We start from the raw sequence: 14,861 nt of genomic DNA on the forward strand, positions 1-14,861 counted from the left end.
TCAGCTGCAGAGACTGAACATTACACATTGAAGGCTTAGCCGCTGAAGCTTGGATCTGCGGTATCGTTAGAGAGCTCGCGTGCGCTCATATCAAGCCCGGAGTATTGCGTGCTATTGTTACCGTAGCATCACTGCAGCAGATGTAGTGCATCTGAAGCTCTGCCGTTGTGCTCATTTACAATTGTTGTTACATGGTTATGTACGGCTGCTTCCTTTGTTGCAGTTGACCAGACACCGCGAACAGGCGGAGCTTCCCGACCGCGCACATACAGTGCCACATAATGTTACCCTCTAGTTATGCGAGCTCAGTGGCTAAGTGACGGCTCGCACTGCTACTGTAGCTGCGTATGGGATCATGTGAGTGCAAGCGGACAGCTGTGTATGCGGTGTCACAGCTTTCAAGGGCTTTAGGGCAATGACATATCGCCACAATCACGATGACACCAGGCCGTTTGGCTTTGATGCCCGAATATTTGCTTCTATAAGAGTCTCACAAACGATATCAATCGTCGAACTGGTTAGCCATGGGAAGAGTCGTGATTCAAGGGAACGCAGGAGACTAATTACAACCACAGTCAAGGTCTCTTTTGTTGTCACAAAGGCGATACTACATCGACATGTGTGCACACGCGTCCTGCTGCATTGCGTGGCGAAGAAGTGGCATCCTGTGTTGACTGAACCGCTGCTGTTCTCCCGCAGATGATTGAAAAGACTGGTTTGCTGCCCATACACGACAACTGCCAGGAATCTTGGAACTCACAAGAAGATCACGGAATGGCTTCACCCTCTGGGCGTTGCTCCGTGCTGCTACTGATGCTTCTCATTTTGTTCTACGCACCCCAGCTGAACTCGACACGAACATCTGGTCAATCTGTTGGCAAAAAACATGCTTCCTCCTATGCAGGTGTGTCGACACCGCGATCAATGTTCAAGGCTGCGGGAAAACAGCCAGGATCTGAAACGTGCTACGCAGGAAACTTCAGTTTTCTGGTTTACAAAGAGCATGCTGAGCAACGAAGCGTCCCTATGACCGACCAGGAATGTATCAACAATTGTCGTCATTGGTTGTTCCCGCCTTTATTGACGCTACATGAATGTATCAAAGTACGTTCAAAAAACAGCTGTTTACGATCAGCAGGTCTATGTTTGAGTCTCACCAGGCCAGAAATTAGGTCTATCAACACCTGCTTGCTTGGAGGGGGACTTTGTCGCAACACCTATTTCTATCATTGCAGTTGTGTCATGATCATCCACCTACCACATATCCACAATACAATGCGTTGCGATCTCGACTCGATGAGCGAAAAGCTTCTTCGACGGATGAAAAGAAATTCAGCGGGAGTATTGGTCGAACAGTATGATGTGTCTGCGATTTCCTCCGTAATGGTGTCTGAATCATTGTGTCCAGCAAAGAGAGGTCACAGAGATGGTCACCTTCCGCCAGTTTGCGACGCTTGCCATTTGACTCCCAAAGTTATTGCTGCGAATGACCAGTGGAATCCATGTTTCGTTGCTACAGCGGAAGCTTGTCTGGTGAGAGAATACATCTCAGATCTGAGGTGCTTCCCTTTTCCATGGCTGAGCATGGTTGAGAGGAGCCGCTTGATTACCACTGCAGATGCAGGTGGAGCTTTGACGTTATGGCTCGCCATTGAGCGGGCTCTTGGGCAGAACATTGCCAACGAATTTGTGAACCATAACATGGGACACCTACCGCCTGCGGCTGATGACCAGCCTCCTGAGACCTGACATGAAGCGCTCTGCTGAATGACCCTTAGACAATTGCGATATAGACTAAACAATTGCATTTCTTGACATGACCGTGCTTTATTTGACGTTCTGCAAATATTGCGAATATCAAAGAGCCTGCTGAGCAGCGCCGTCTTATACTGTATGGCGTGGGATAAGCCACCTGGATACAAGTAATATGCCATGCAATCATCACAGGGCAGGACAAATAATGTTATTGCCCGTGGAAAAGCAATCTGTCCAAATCAGGCGTCGCAACGAGTCGCTGCTCCACGCGTCCCAGCACCCACGCCTGTTTCTTTGCATCTGCATCAATTGCCACGAGTTCCTGCAAGAAGTCCACATCTTGACCCGGTGAAAGCGTGAGTCGAATGCCACCATAATCCATCGTGACCATGCCAGATTGATGAAGGTTGATTTGACCAATCTGTCCCTCTGGTGGCGGCCAATCGACTGGTTTCGCCTTTTTCCGCTTTCTAACGGGTTGCTTGTCTGCTGGCGCTGCTTGAGTCGTTTGTGTCTCTACTGCAGCACGTTGATCAATTTCAATGACTTCTGGACCGGGTTCCTCCTTGATGGATTCGGATTTGGCAACCTCGTCTGGATCAGGTACCCAAAAAGGTAGCACAGGCGGCATTTGTATGGTGAAGAAGTGCTGGCCATCCACGTCGTCTGCCTCAAAGAGCGTTCGTATCTGTGAGTATTCTTCCACACTGGCTTTGCTGTCTGTCGCCAATACGGGTTCTTGATGCAATGCCTGAGTGCGTGACAGACAAGGAGTCGTGACGGGTGCCCAAGGATCATTCGAAGTGCCAAGGGATGCAAGCGACTGTCGACGATGTCCATCCAGTTGCTCTTCTTCTTCGCCCATCACTGTATCCGCCGTTGCATTCGCTTGAGCGACTTTTGAAGCTGCATGATATCCGCCTCCACTTCCACTTCCACCACTTCCACCACCATGACCGCCGCCAGAACTACTCGCCGTTGGTCTTGCCGTTCGTCGCGACGGCGCAGATTGTGCAGCAGGTCCCTGTGCAAACGGCCCCGACGCCACCAATACTTCCTCCCGCTTAACACGCCGTCCACCGGTCCTCTGTGCACGTTTACCAAGCGGACTATCTGGTGCTGGCGCACGATTGTCTTCAGGCTTGATGGTTGTCGTATCGTCCTTTTTACGACGAGCGACGGCTTTTGGTTTGAAGGTTACTTTTGGAGCCATTGGCATGCCTGGTCCCTTGAGGGACGGAAGGCGCTCCTCGGCCATCGAGGCCTGCTACAGGCCCTTGTATAGGCTAGCTTTTGATGGTTTTTGTGGTGTTTGGTCGACGACAATTTTGAAGCGCAACGGCGACGGCGACCAAAGACAACGAACAGAAGCAAGGCAGCAGGGAGTGTCGCGAGAAGGATGTCGTTTAGGAAGTATACCAAAGAGACGCCTCCGGGTCTCTGGTCAAAAGTAAAAGACTTCTTTGCCCTCGACAAGACGCGTTCATCAGGTATCAGCTTCAATGAGAGTTATCGCAACCCTATGCCTGGATCACGTCCAGAGATTTACAAAGAGCCCGTCACGGCTCCAGCGAATGATATTGCAGAGAACCCTTACTTTGCGCGAGATGTGCGTCGGCAGTATCCGTCTGTCAGTGTGTTTACACAGAGTCGAGTCGCTGGGCTCTTGACGTATGGCAATAAAGATGCGCCTGCGATTCCGGATGGCAAGGCCGGTGAATTGGTGCTTGCTAAGATTGATGAGCTGCAGCTGACGAGTGCACTGGAGCAGCAAGGCGTGCTGGCCGTACTGGGGAAGGATGGTATGCCCCCATTGCCGATGGGTAGGAAGGGAAGAGCATTCAAGTTGGATACGACGGCTGGCTTTGCCGGGAATACGATGGCTCACGGTGTGGACTACCCTGTGCGGTGCTTCAACTAGCAATCTACATGCATCCGGGCGCAGGGCCTCCCCTTGCTGCCCCTCTAGACCGTTCTATAGCTCCAATCCAGCCTGACGCTGTGACTCTGTTGCGTCTGGGAGTTGCTCGCTGGCCTTTTCAACGACAAACAAGACTTCAGACCCTCCATCCACCCTCCCTACGCATCTGCTGAGCGGCGCAGACTCGACTTATCCCATCAGGTAAATGACATCCTCGTGATCAAACTCCCCCCTCGCTCTCTTGTGCAGCAATCAGAACGAAAGACAAAAAAACTGAAGAAGACAGAGCCGATATATCAGGTAGACAGCCAAGCGGACTCGATTCAATGGGCTAGTCTTGGTTACTCGGCGCTAAGAGGAAGCGTACCTACGTCCGGTAGGGATGCGCATGTATCCTTGGCACTCGGCATCCTCGGTTTGGTGAACATCGATAAAGGACGCGACAAGCGTCTGTTCGAGTCGGTCGTTTGTCGCGCGTGAATGTGCACGACGTGTCATCTTCTGCTTCAACGCTCTAGATGTTCTGCTAGTCATGCTTACTGCATGTACAGAAGCTTTTGTTTATGCTGACACGACGCTTGCACTGATGCTTACTAGCTCAAGGGACACGACGCTACTGCATAATGCACACGCTCATGGTCTCTCATGCTTACTTTTGTTGATACGATGCTTGCTGCACAAGAGAGCTTTGATCCTCTCTTCAATAACAGCACGCTGACAGCTCCTCTCAAGAAAACAAAACCCTTTAATTACTCAACGAACCATGGATCTCGACAAATCACTCGATGCTATTCTCGCCAGCAAGCCAAAGACCCATCGTCACAACGGCAAGCTGCAACAGGCAAAACCCAAAGCTAAACAAACAAGCGGTGCTGGTGTGAGCAAGAAACAACCTGCCGCCAAGACATCCGCTGTTAAGCAACACTCTGCTAAACTCGCTAAAAGTGCTGATTTGGTGTCCAAAGCAACGCAGCAGGACCCCACTAAGATTGTTGTTCATCATTTCCCCTCAGACATTACACCTGCGCAAATCAAGGATTACCTGATTGGGAAAATTGGACCGGTTGCCAAGGTGGAGCTGGCATACAATGCACATGGCAAGTCGACGGGTACGGCAACGATTGTGTTCAAGAGCAAGCCTGTTGGCTTGGCAAAGAAGGCAGCGGCCTACCTTCATGGCACCAAGACGGATCAGAGGAACCAGAAGTTGCAGGTGGAGTTGGTGCATGAGATGCCTGTTCCCGGACTTGCTGAGCGTTTGCCTGGATTGGGTTCCGTGACGAGGCAGCCGCAGCAGAAGGTGGCTACTCAGGTGCAAGCCAAGAAGGGCAAGCAGGTGGCTAGGCCTGTTGCAGTGAAGCAGACGAAGCTTAAGAAGACTGGGCCTGGACGTGTGAAGCGTGTGGCCAAGACGGCGGAGGAGTTGGATGCCGACATGACGGATTACTTTGACAAGAAGAGTGCTTAGGTCTGGTTATGGTAGACCTAATATATGTTTTCTCCAGCTGCTCATCAATATCACTCTGCACTCTACTGTTCAACCTTATCCTCTACACTCTATACTCTACACTCTATTATTATACTCTACATGTACTATTCTACTCCACTATTCTCCAGATCTCGACTTCGATTTTGTCTTTCCGGGGAAACTGCAGCCGACGTGATGTGGAGTCATCGACCAGCTACTGACGAGGTTCGCAGGGATCTAGCACAAGGCCTACACCTTCAGCTGCATCAAAGACAGCTAGGAAGCATCAAGTCATCACCAGTGATGCTTCATATCCTGCTTGTATCCGCGCTCGCAGCCTATGTCACCAAACAAGCCACATCATACTCACTCCTTCCTCTCATCGCCGCCTTCTTCTTCCTAGGCGCCTTTAGCTACTACTTTGTCTGGCGCATCCTCGTCTTTCCACGGTACATCTCAAAGTTGCGCGCCATTCCTGGTCCAGAGGGCCATTGGTTCTTTGGCGAGATGCGACAGATCCTCAAAGAAGACACAGGTGTGCCGCATCTACGCTGGATCCAGGATCACCCAGAAGCACCTCTCATCCGCTATACGGGACTCTTCCACCAAGAACGCATTTTGCTCGTCTCTTCAAAAGCACACATGCATGTTCTTCAACAGGCAACAAGCTTCCCCAAGCCACCAGACATTAGTGAAGGCTTGCGCAGAATCTTGGGTGCCAAGGGCATCTTGTTTATGGAAGGCGATGTCCACAAGCGGCAGCGAAAGCAAATGAACCCAGCCTTTGCACACTCCCATCTCCGTTCCATTGTGCCCATTTTCTTGGAAAAGGCCAATAATCTCATCAAGCTCTGGCAAGCAGGCGGTGAGATTGAAGTCCTGAGTGGTTTGTCACGCGCAACACTCGACATTATTGGTTCTGCTGGCTTTGGTTATGAAATCGACAGCTTGATTGGGTCGAGCAAGAATGCGCTGGCTGATGCATACAGTGACATGTTTGATACTAAAAAACAAAGTCGCATGCTTGCCGTGCTCGTGTTTTATGTTCCTTTTGTGCGCAAGATTCCTGTTCGCAGGCATCGCGAGGTCGATGCAGACACGGCAGTCATTGCACGCATCTCGAAGGAACTCGTGCAGAACAAAGTACAGCGCGCACAGACAGGTCAAGATGTCGGCAATGATATCCTTGGATTACTCGTGTCTGACAATATTCGCAAGGAGAAGCAAGGAGATCCGGAAGATCCACCCATGACAGAAGAAGAAATGTCAGATCAGACCATGACGTTGTTGGCTGCTGGACACGAGACGACGTCTGCCGGTACGACGTGGGCGTTGTTGGCCCTGGCCGAGCACCCTGAGGTACAGTCACGCTTACGACAAGAACTGCAAGAAGCAAGAGATGCAAGTGAGGAGTGGACGTTTGAGCGTATCGAGAGCTTGCGATACATGAATAATGTGGTCAAGGAAGTCTTACGCTTCTATCCACCTGTTCCAATGACGCGCAGACAAGCAATGGAAGACGCTGTGATTGAAGGCTATTCTATTCCAAAGGGCACCAACATCTTCATCTGTGCAGCAGCTATCAATAAGAACCCGCATGTCTGGGGATATGATGCACATCTCTTCAATCCTGATCGCTACGATAATTTACCAGCTGCAGTGACGAACTACTCTACAGAGACATTCCTGCACGGTACACGAAGCTGCATTGGACAGCGATTCGCAACGGTCGAGATGAAGTGTCTGTTGATGCGCATCTTGCTGGCGTTTGAGGTGAAGACAAAGCCAGGATATGAAGTCAAGGTGCAAGCCAGCATCACCAGTAGGCCCAAGGGAGGACTGCCGCTCATCTTGACGCCCCTCGAGAAGGCATAGCTAGTTGGGCTCTCTGTACATAGCTCTACTCTGTCTCTACTTCTTTAAGTCTTCTTCCTCAAGCTCGCCCCATCTGAAGTGAAGCCACGACGACGAGAAAGAGCTCGAGACCACTTCTTGATACTTGAGCCGCAGACGAGCCGTAGACATGGAGATTACAGTGGAGTACAAGTCGCCGACAGCGAAACATACCCTGACATCCTCCTTTGAAGAGGCACGCATAAGCACAAGCGACGGAAAGACGGCCGGCACGTTGACAGCGCTCAACAAGGCCATCATCAGTATGCAAGACGACTGCAACGCCTATCTCACGGCCGAGATGGAGCGCGAGAAGGAGCAATCCACTCAATAGTCTATCAGATGATCTATGGTCTGAACAAATGCCGCAAGTCCGGCAACGGGCGCATCCCGACGCCTTGCAAGATGCGCGCTGCAATACTCCCTTCACCTTGCCAATCCTCACTACTCGCCCCGCTCACCTCTCGTTCGCCTTTTTTATGGACGGGCAGGATGGTGGCACGCGTTCTCCAGCCGCCTGCTCGTTGCGGTGCATACACAACCGGTGTGGATGATTCCCTCGATGACTTCTCCATACCAAGATGGCGGACCACGTTCTGCAAGCGTTCTAGCTGCGACTTGTCTTGCTTCTGTTGCTGAACGGTTGATTTGGCAGCTCCTTGGTGTTCTCCGCGGAAGATGCCCTCTGCGCCTGATTCCAACCAGGAGGGAATATGGTCACGACAATGCAGATGTTTCGGTCGTTGTGCCAAGTCGAGAAACCATTCAAAGCCTAGCAGGAAGCGTTTGAGTCTGCGCAGGGAATACCGATCTGTACCGTGCTTAATTGCTTGTGGATCTCTGGCATTTTGATTGAATGGCTTCAGCGCATCGCACCTCTGTTGTGACAGTGCGCCAAGTGGAAAGAAGAGACAGATGAGCGGCTTAGGTGTCTCATCGCTGCTAGAATCCAAGATGAGCAATTGCAGGCTTTGCTCCTGATGGGTCGAGACGCAGATGCGCGCTTCTTGCTCATTGCTGCAGACGACGAGTGCTTCGTCCAGGTTTACTTTTGGCAATGCACAGACGCTGCCGTCAAAGCGCTGCTTCATGGAACGTACAGAGGCTTGTTGTTGCTGGTCCAGCGCAAGACATGGACTCTCTCGCAAGACAGCCAGCGTGTCTCCCTGCACCCACAAAACTGGCCTTCCCACATGCGTCAACGTCTTGGCTGGTTGATCTAGCTGCAGCATGGCTAGCGCTTGAATGGACCATTCTTGTTCATGCATGTCATCCAAGTTACGTATCTGTCTCTATCTCGCTATTCATCAGTCTCTCCATCGCATTCAACCGCTCGCTTTGTTTGTTTCAAGTTTCACACATTCAAGCGACAGTAGTTGCCCGGGAACAAACCAACACGGCCTTGACAACGTCCTCGCCACCACGCTTCTGGATCATCTGTCCGGTCCAGTATTTCAATCACATCGCCCTTGACAAAGGACAAATCATCTGGTTGTTGTCCATCAAATGTGAATAAGGCCGTGCATGTTGGAACGTGAGGCGTCCGTGCCGGCAATCCTGGTTTTCCAGCCGGTAAAGGAGGTGCTCCTCCTACAACGACATTCGTAGCGGTTGTCGTACCAGATAATGCATGGATCGCACCAACAGGCATTGTCGCTTGCCCCTGACTCGCCAGAACGCGATTCCCAAAACCAATTGCCTTTTCTCGTTGTGCAGGGGTTGTTTTGGGTGCATATTTCCCGGCAAAACCACGTAAATCATTCGCTGCTGCGGCGCCAGCCTTGACATCTTGCCAAGAAGGTGTTGGTGCTGCTTTTGAACTTCCTGTGGTAGTGGATGTATTGCCGTATTTGCCGTAGAGGGAGGACACCGTGCCTGCTGATTTGAAGGCACTAGACGCTTCTGCTTTACTGGGTAGACGACTTGATCCTGTCGCTGGAGGCGTAGCAACAGCAGGAGGTGCAGGCGTGGATGTGGATAGTCCATTCAGGCGAGATGACAAGTCGCCCAACATCCCATTCGATGCAGGAACGGGCGTATACGCAGGTAATCCCTCTTCTCCCGTTGCTTGCTTCCGAGCAGGTGGAGGAGGAGGAACGGGTCGACCGCCGCCTGTGGCACGCATAGGTGGTGTTGGTGCAGGTCTTGCTAAACTTCCTGATTTTGCGGCCGGTAAAGGCGGCCCTGCTCGAGCATGGAGCGCAGGTGGCGGCGACGCAACAGGAGGTCTCGCAGAGGCGACAGGACGATTGGGCGCTGCTGCTGCTGACGAAGAGGAAGGTGTCATGACGACGGCGCGTTTTGGGGGCGGTGCAAAGTGACTTGCGTCGCGCCTCGGTGCAGCGACGTAGTTGGCTCGATCATACCCGACGTTACCTGCAGAGAGTTCCTTCTTCGTGGATAGACCGTGTCGAGAGATGGAGATGTTGTCGATTGAATTGACGGCGCTACGGAAGGAAGAGCCTGCTTTGCCAATGGACTTGCCGACTGACTTGGTGTGCTGGAAGGCACTTGGCTTGGGCGGCGGCAGTTGTTCCGACATGGGCCGCGACTCTGTAGCTTCTCTGTGACTTGTAGCAGCGTCTTGATGTGTGTTGTCGCGTCAAGTAGGTTCAAAGTGACGTTGGAAGGAGTCAAGTTCTACATGCGATACGGCTAAGAACAGGGAAGGAGGAGACGAGGCAGGGAGACACAGGATGCAGATGCGTCATGTATCCAGTGTATCAGCCTGACTTCGTCCATGCAGGAGAGTGAATGCAAATGGCAGTTTAAGCCTTTGACGCCTTGACAGCCACCTCGTACTTGCGCTGCTTGCGGAGCTTCATCACTTGGAATCGCTGGAAGTCAGAGAGACCTGCACGCGTCTTGCGGGCAGCAAGCTTCTTTGCGTATGCACTTGCATCAAACTTGGCCTGAACGCCAGACTTCTTCCAGAACTTGGAGACAGCTGTGCTCTTGGCTGAGCGAGGGAGACCGGCGACAATGTAAGGTGTCAGGGTCAGGGTGTTGTACGAAGCAACATGCCTGGGTACCTCAGTCTCGGGGCCGTCAATCAGCGCCCGGTTGTGGTCGATGATCTCAGAGATGACGGCGAGCTTGCCGGTGTATGGTCCGTTTGTGAAGTACACGACGCGGCCGACCTCCACGAAACGCTTGAATCCGTCAATCTGCAGGAACTGTTAGCCTGCTGTCCACAAAGGTCTCTTCTCTTCCGCCAGAGATGTCGCATGTGTCGGAGTATCACGATTTATACCCTGCCCACAATAGTGCTAGACTGGCAGTATGGTGCCATCTCCCGGATAGGAAGTAGTCTCTGGCTGGCAAGAGCATATCATACCTGAGCAGCAGCCATTTGAATGTATTCTGAGTGTTGTGCCTTAGTTGCTTGTCGCTTGTCCTTTGTCTTCTTTCTCGTCGCAGTCGCACTCGCAGCAACGACAGAGAAAATGACAGTCCAAACAGACACCCGGGTGTGACATAGAACAGTACTCTTCAGATGGGCCAAAATGGTGAATCACATGGCAGTACGCTACGCTACCTTGCATGACCGGCTGTCCGTGTGCAAAAGGGGCCAAGGAGATTTGACATGTCACATGACTGATGGCACCGCATCGCAGATGGCACCTCAGATACGACCACGCTTGATTGACTGTTCTTATTGGACAAAACGGCAAGATAGCTTCAGATGGACAATGCATTTCATAGTATGACAGCGCATCGAATAAGATTGACTGTTTGCGTGAAATCTTATTGATCGATTACCCTCTCTCTCCTGTGTCTATATGTTTATTCCTAATAGTATGAACGCTGGGCATGAACTTCAGAGCTTTGTCGAGCTAATAACATAGCTTCCTGACTCCCGCTTAAGCTTTGGTATTGTACACATGCTTCGTCGGCCTCGAGACTGAAGCGTTCTGAACTAAACCTACAGCGGTTTGACAGGGGTCACCTGAGACAGATATCACCATGTGACTCCACTTCTGAAAAGCATGGGGCAAAGGCCTCGATTCAGCTCAAAACAGCTCATTTCAATGTCACGGCATGTGCTTTGCTGCTCGAACTAGCTAATTTCGCTCAGCTACATTTCAATTTAGCCTGATCAAATTTCGCGAGATTCACTATAAGAAGCGCTCAATACTCAACCTATTTCCTCTCAGGTCATCTACAGAGTCATCTCAGCTGCCTCGATCATATCGAATATATCAGTTGGGGACTACAATCTTTGAACACAATGATAAGATATCGTAGTCAGGAATTCACTGACTCAACTATAGCTGGCCCAACCAACTCGTGTCATTGGGTGTTCATGGCTTGCAATCTACTTATTTGCCTGTGTCTCAGGCAACGCTACATCGGAGAGTCTTTGCTCCGATTTGGATCTCCCGGATCGTGTGGGACCCAGTTGTGGGCAGAACGATCAGTGCAAATGGCATCCTGAAGACTCAAGTGGGAAATGTAAAACAGGTCGACATTTGTTCTGCAACGATCGTAATCCAATCGCGACACCTGAAGGGAATCATAATTGCGGTTGTTCGTGCTATAACAACCAGCGGGAATAAGAAAGTTTCAATCCACTCTGAACAGTGAGTGCTTCTAAGTGAATTTGCAGATCAGCCTTAAGTCCGTAACAACGATGCCTCGATTGTTTTCATCCGACAATCTCCTCAACCATATCAATTCAACTGATAGGTTCCTACCAACGTGAAGTTCAGTAGCTATAGAATCGAAATTGGATAGCCTCACTTAGCAGCTTAGCTGCCTTAGCATGATTCACGATTGCCACCATGTGCTCTGCAGCTAATACAAATGGCCGCAGCTTCAGTACAGATGTGTTGGCTTACTGCAGGAATGGTTCAAACGCACACAGCTGGAGTTTTGAAAGTGTTGCAGCTATGTATTATGCTCTTGTGTTGTGTCAGAGCTGCAGATGATAAACAGGCGGCGATGGCCAGCCAACTGCCGAATGTCACGCCCAAGCACCTAGGCTGTTGACTCAGTGTTGAGCAATCAAGTACCCAGCCACATGGCTCGACTTGTGCATCCCTCTCCTACATACCGCGTGCTTGCACGTGAAGGTCACTCCTTGTTCTTCTTTATAAGGGGCAGGAGCCTCTACTCTGGTTTTCATCCGTGATTGTCCTATTTACACTATCTAAGTTGCATCAGTCAGACGCATCGCTAGACACGTCATCACTAGGTCCACCTACAGTTTCAAACGCAAGCTCAGTTGACTCAGCTCCGAGCAATACCTTTGTACCCTGACATGATCTCTTTTGTTTGTCGTGCAATTACACGGAGTTCTAAATTTTTGCACGCACCATGCGACACGATATCCCAAGAATGCCAGTCTGGCCCAGCTGGTAGCCTGCTGCGACCATTTCTCAGCCTCCGCTGGCGGAGCCCACGTCAGAGAATTCCCATGGTATAAGAATGTACCAAGTCACTTACCACCAGTTCATCTGTCTTGAAGTTGCAATCCGTCATTACGTTTACCTGCTATCAGGACTACCCCTCCAATTCTTCAACCCAACAGATTTCATGGTAAAGTCCCCACAGGAGTCGCCGTCGTGAGTTGACTGCTAATTAGGACAGCTCAAACGCACCAGTCCTCCCAAGGCCTTCAAAATAGCACTTTCGCCGATTGCCTCCGACCTTGTGCGATCTCAACTACGAAAATCATTTTTGGCTTTTGCCTTTTCCAGTCACAGATGAATGGCTAGTTCTAACAAAATTAAACTTTACATCAAATTTAGTGTCAAAACTCCTACCATTGTTGTGTAGAACCAAAAAAAACTTCTTTCGAAGAACTTTACTGACTTTGATGGAATATAAGTGTAACGAACACGCAGCTTTGAACCTCGCATCCGACTACTCCACACCACATGTTCTGGCAACTCATCACGGCTCTACTTACTTTCGCCATTTAACAACGCATACCACCTTGGCACGTTGTCTATCGTCACGCGCTCAGCTTCCTCGCTTCCGGCAACGCTCTGTTACGTTGTCTCAACTCGCACTCTTACTCGTCGACAAAGTCCACCGCGTAGTCCCTTGTTCTTCCTCTTCCTTATCCTGCAGCTCGGACATCTCCACTGGGCTCATACAGTCTCGTTTCCCCTCTTTCTTATCTGTTCTCTTGCTAAGAGTCGGCTCACGCAGGCTTCGCGGCTTCGCCCGCATTATCGCCATCCACTCTCATGCTCGTACCTGGTAGACATAAGTAGATAGCCTTCTGCTGTCTTGTAACTTAGTTTACAATTTCTATTCTCGTAAACCTACATCGAGCACAAGTCCTGTCTTCAGCTGCAGCACAAGCATTCGTCCCGTCCTGTTCGCGCATCCTCACAGTTTGCTTGGTTCTTGTAATGAAGACGCGACCTTGGACTCCGCAGAATGCGGCTTCGCACCACATGCTTTGGCTACTGCTTATTGTAACGACTGGGCTCGAAGGGGATTGACGGAGGTACGTTGGAAGCTGAGACGTCAGCACGAGGTACGAAGCAGAGCTGGTCGAGTCTACTTCGGAGACACTAGACAACAAGACTGTTAGGTAGTAGCAATTCTACCTGTGCACGAAGTTGGTCAATGAAGAACAAGGTAGCAGAAGGCTGTCCTTTTATCTTCATCAGACTAGAGCTAGAAGCAAGAAAGACAAGAGGTAGAACCCATAAAAGAGTAAGACAAGAAACAGGGCCAAAGTACCAAAGACTGTGGGCGACGTCTAGCCATGGCCAGACGCGCGAAGAGACAAGAGATGTCTCAGATTGGTCAGGCGAGAATAAGAGACTTGAGCCAGAAGAAAGCAAGCAACTGTTGAAGAAGCTGAACGAGTTGTTCCATGAGCTAGACGAGAAGGTCTAGATCGGTCGCTGTGGTTGTGCACAGAAAAATAGCCGCGAGATGTAACCAGGGGTTTCAGGTGGTGAGACATCTGAAAAGACATCTGAAACCAGAATAGAACTTTGATCAGTCAGTCCGTGACACTTATCACGCTTATCTGTAATCTATTCTTTACACCCACATCTCTAGTTGGGTCCAATTTCCATTACGGGCACTCTCTCTGTCCTGCTCGTTCATTCTCTACAAGCCGAACATGCATATGAAAGCTAGGACTACGCTATATGGACGTGATTCTCTCGCGTGTCTGACGAGAGACTGAACATCTTCTGCAAAGTGCAACATGGTGTCGTCGATTCAGGGGAATCAACCAGTGTTTGCAGTCTAGGCCTAGACCAGACCAGACTTGTTATTGCAATTGTTAGCTCTAAAACATCCGTGTATAATCTCCGGTCTGCTGCGACTATGCTCTCTGCATTGACACAACTTCTCGAGCTATTAAGCAAGCTATACGAATCCTATGCAATGCTTACTGGCGACAAGCTTTCATCAGAATGAACAGACAAGGCACAGCTGATCATGACAGTCATTTGCAAAAGTTCACACAGCATACCGCCTCGAATGGACTTTTTTACAGCATTCTCCCCAATCGGCGACAAATCAGCCGAAGCTAGCTGCATGGCCAATGTCCGCGTGGGCAATTCTTTGCTAACAGCGCCATGCATGTGCGCATGCAACACTTGTCGTGGCATGGCCAGAACCCTCGATGCGTTACGATCTTGCCTGATATGGAAAGTCCAAAAAGAGAGGTCAGACTTTTGGTAACCTTTTACTACTGTATGCAACACGCGCTTGCACGCGTGGCATCACAGCTGCATGGCTGTAGACCATGAACTCAAGGTCTAGATCTTCACTGCAGCTGCCCATTTTTGCACATCTACAGTTTCTGAAGTACATTTTGGTATTATTACAATAAATACGCAGTCG

The 14,861-nt window shown here is 50.4% G+C and overlaps 10 protein-coding genes across 10 annotated transcripts; 6 read left to right on the forward strand and 4 right to left on the reverse strand.

Annotated features, from left to right (window-relative positions):
• Window positions 1–774: 774 nt before the first annotated feature.
• Window positions 775–1,749, forward strand: BCR37DRAFT_388683 (uncharacterized protein; the record flags this gene model as incomplete). The annotated part of the gene is made up of 1 exon (XM_040870653.1): window positions 775–1,749. One exon carries the CDS (start codon window positions 775–777, stop codon window positions 1,747–1,749), a length of 975 nt encoding a protein of 324 aa, XP_040723720.1.
• A 214-nt stretch (window positions 1,750–1,963) lies between these two features.
• Window positions 1,964–3,013, reverse strand: BCR37DRAFT_388684 (RNA polymerase III RPC4-domain-containing protein; the record flags this gene model as incomplete). Its single annotated transcript, XM_040870654.1, has 1 exon — window positions 1,964–3,013. One exon carries the CDS (start codon window positions 3,011–3,013, stop codon window positions 1,964–1,966), a length of 1,050 nt encoding a protein of 349 aa, XP_040723721.1.
• Window positions 3,014–3,154: 141 nt separating this feature from the next.
• BCR37DRAFT_388685 (uncharacterized protein) lies at window positions 3,155–3,676 on the forward strand (the record flags this gene model as incomplete). Its single annotated transcript, XM_040870655.1, has 1 exon — window positions 3,155–3,676. The coding sequence occupies one exon, from the start codon at window positions 3,155–3,157 to the stop codon at window positions 3,674–3,676; it is 522 nt and encodes a 173-aa protein (XP_040723722.1).
• Window positions 3,677–4,405: 729 nt separating this feature from the next.
• BCR37DRAFT_382089 (uncharacterized protein) lies at window positions 4,406–5,205 on the forward strand. Its single transcript, XM_040869805.1, has one exon. It carries the CDS (start codon window positions 4,440–4,442, stop codon window positions 5,142–5,144), a length of 705 nt encoding a protein of 234 aa, XP_040723723.1. The 5' UTR covers window positions 4,406–4,439; the 3' UTR covers window positions 5,145–5,205.
• Window positions 5,206–5,447: 242 nt separating this feature from the next.
• On the forward strand, window positions 5,448–7,019 carry BCR37DRAFT_349945 (cytochrome P450; the record flags this gene model as incomplete). The annotated part of the gene is made up of 1 exon (XM_040867967.1): window positions 5,448–7,019. The coding sequence occupies one exon, from the start codon at window positions 5,448–5,450 to the stop codon at window positions 7,017–7,019; it is 1,572 nt and encodes a 523-aa protein (XP_040723724.1).
• Window positions 7,020–7,201: 182 nt separating this feature from the next.
• Window positions 7,202–8,466, reverse strand: BCR37DRAFT_103999 (uncharacterized protein). The gene has a single exon (XM_040865870.1). It carries the CDS (start codon window positions 8,303–8,305, stop codon window positions 7,385–7,387), a length of 921 nt encoding a protein of 306 aa, XP_040723725.1. The 5' UTR covers window positions 8,306–8,466; the 3' UTR covers window positions 7,202–7,384.
• BCR37DRAFT_104175 (uncharacterized protein) lies at window positions 8,324–9,834 on the reverse strand. The gene has a single exon (XM_040865873.1). It carries the CDS (start codon window positions 9,577–9,579, stop codon window positions 8,392–8,394), a length of 1,188 nt encoding a protein of 395 aa, XP_040723726.1. The 5' UTR covers window positions 9,580–9,834; the 3' UTR covers window positions 8,324–8,391.
• Window positions 9,806–10,389, reverse strand: BCR37DRAFT_403345 (60S ribosomal protein L14; the record flags this gene model as incomplete). Its single annotated transcript, XM_040871995.1, has 2 exons — window positions 9,806–10,204; window positions 10,375–10,389. The coding sequence occupies 2 exons, from the start codon at window positions 10,387–10,389 to the stop codon at window positions 9,806–9,808; spliced, it is 414 nt and encodes a 137-aa protein (XP_040723727.1).
• A 784-nt stretch (window positions 10,390–11,173) lies between these two features.
• On the forward strand, window positions 11,174–11,776 carry BCR37DRAFT_382092 (uncharacterized protein). The gene has a single exon (XM_040869806.1). The coding sequence runs from the start codon at window positions 11,269–11,271 to the stop codon at window positions 11,473–11,475; it is 207 nt and encodes a 68-aa protein (XP_040723728.1). The 5' UTR covers window positions 11,174–11,268; the 3' UTR covers window positions 11,476–11,776.
• Window positions 11,777–13,218: 1,442 nt separating this feature from the next.
• BCR37DRAFT_382094 (uncharacterized protein) lies at window positions 13,219–13,885 on the forward strand (the record flags this gene model as incomplete). Its single annotated transcript, XM_040869807.1, has 3 exons — window positions 13,219–13,308; window positions 13,360–13,362; window positions 13,465–13,885. A coding segment is annotated over exon 3 (257 nt), but the record flags the coding sequence as incomplete, so codon positions are not given.
• Between the last annotated feature and the right edge of the window lie 976 nt (window positions 13,886–14,861).

The sequence above is a fragment of the Protomyces lactucae-debilis genome (assembly GCF_002105105.1).
Source record: "Protomyces lactucae-debilis strain 12-1054 chromosome Unknown BCR37scaffold_16, whole genome shotgun sequence".
Lineage (NCBI taxonomy): Eukaryota > Fungi > Ascomycota > Taphrinomycetes > Taphrinales > Protomycetaceae > Protomyces > Protomyces lactucae-debilis.

What these genes read in the sequence shown, in the direction of transcription:
- BCR37DRAFT_382089 (XM_040869805.1), top strand. Translation starts at nt 4,440, where the DNA reads ATGGATCTCGACAAATCACTCGATGCTATTCTCGCCAGCAAGCCAAAG.
- BCR37DRAFT_103999 (XM_040865870.1), bottom strand. Translation starts at nt 8,305, where the DNA reads ATGCATGAACAAGAATGGTCCATTCAAGCGCTAGCCATGCTGCAGCTA.
- BCR37DRAFT_104175 (XM_040865873.1), bottom strand. Translation starts at nt 9,579, where the DNA reads ATGTCGGAACAACTGCCGCCGCCCAAGCCAAGTGCCTTCCAGCACACC.
- BCR37DRAFT_382092 (XM_040869806.1), top strand. Translation starts at nt 11,269, where the DNA reads ATGATAAGATATCGTAGTCAGGAATTCACTGACTCAACTATAGCTGGC.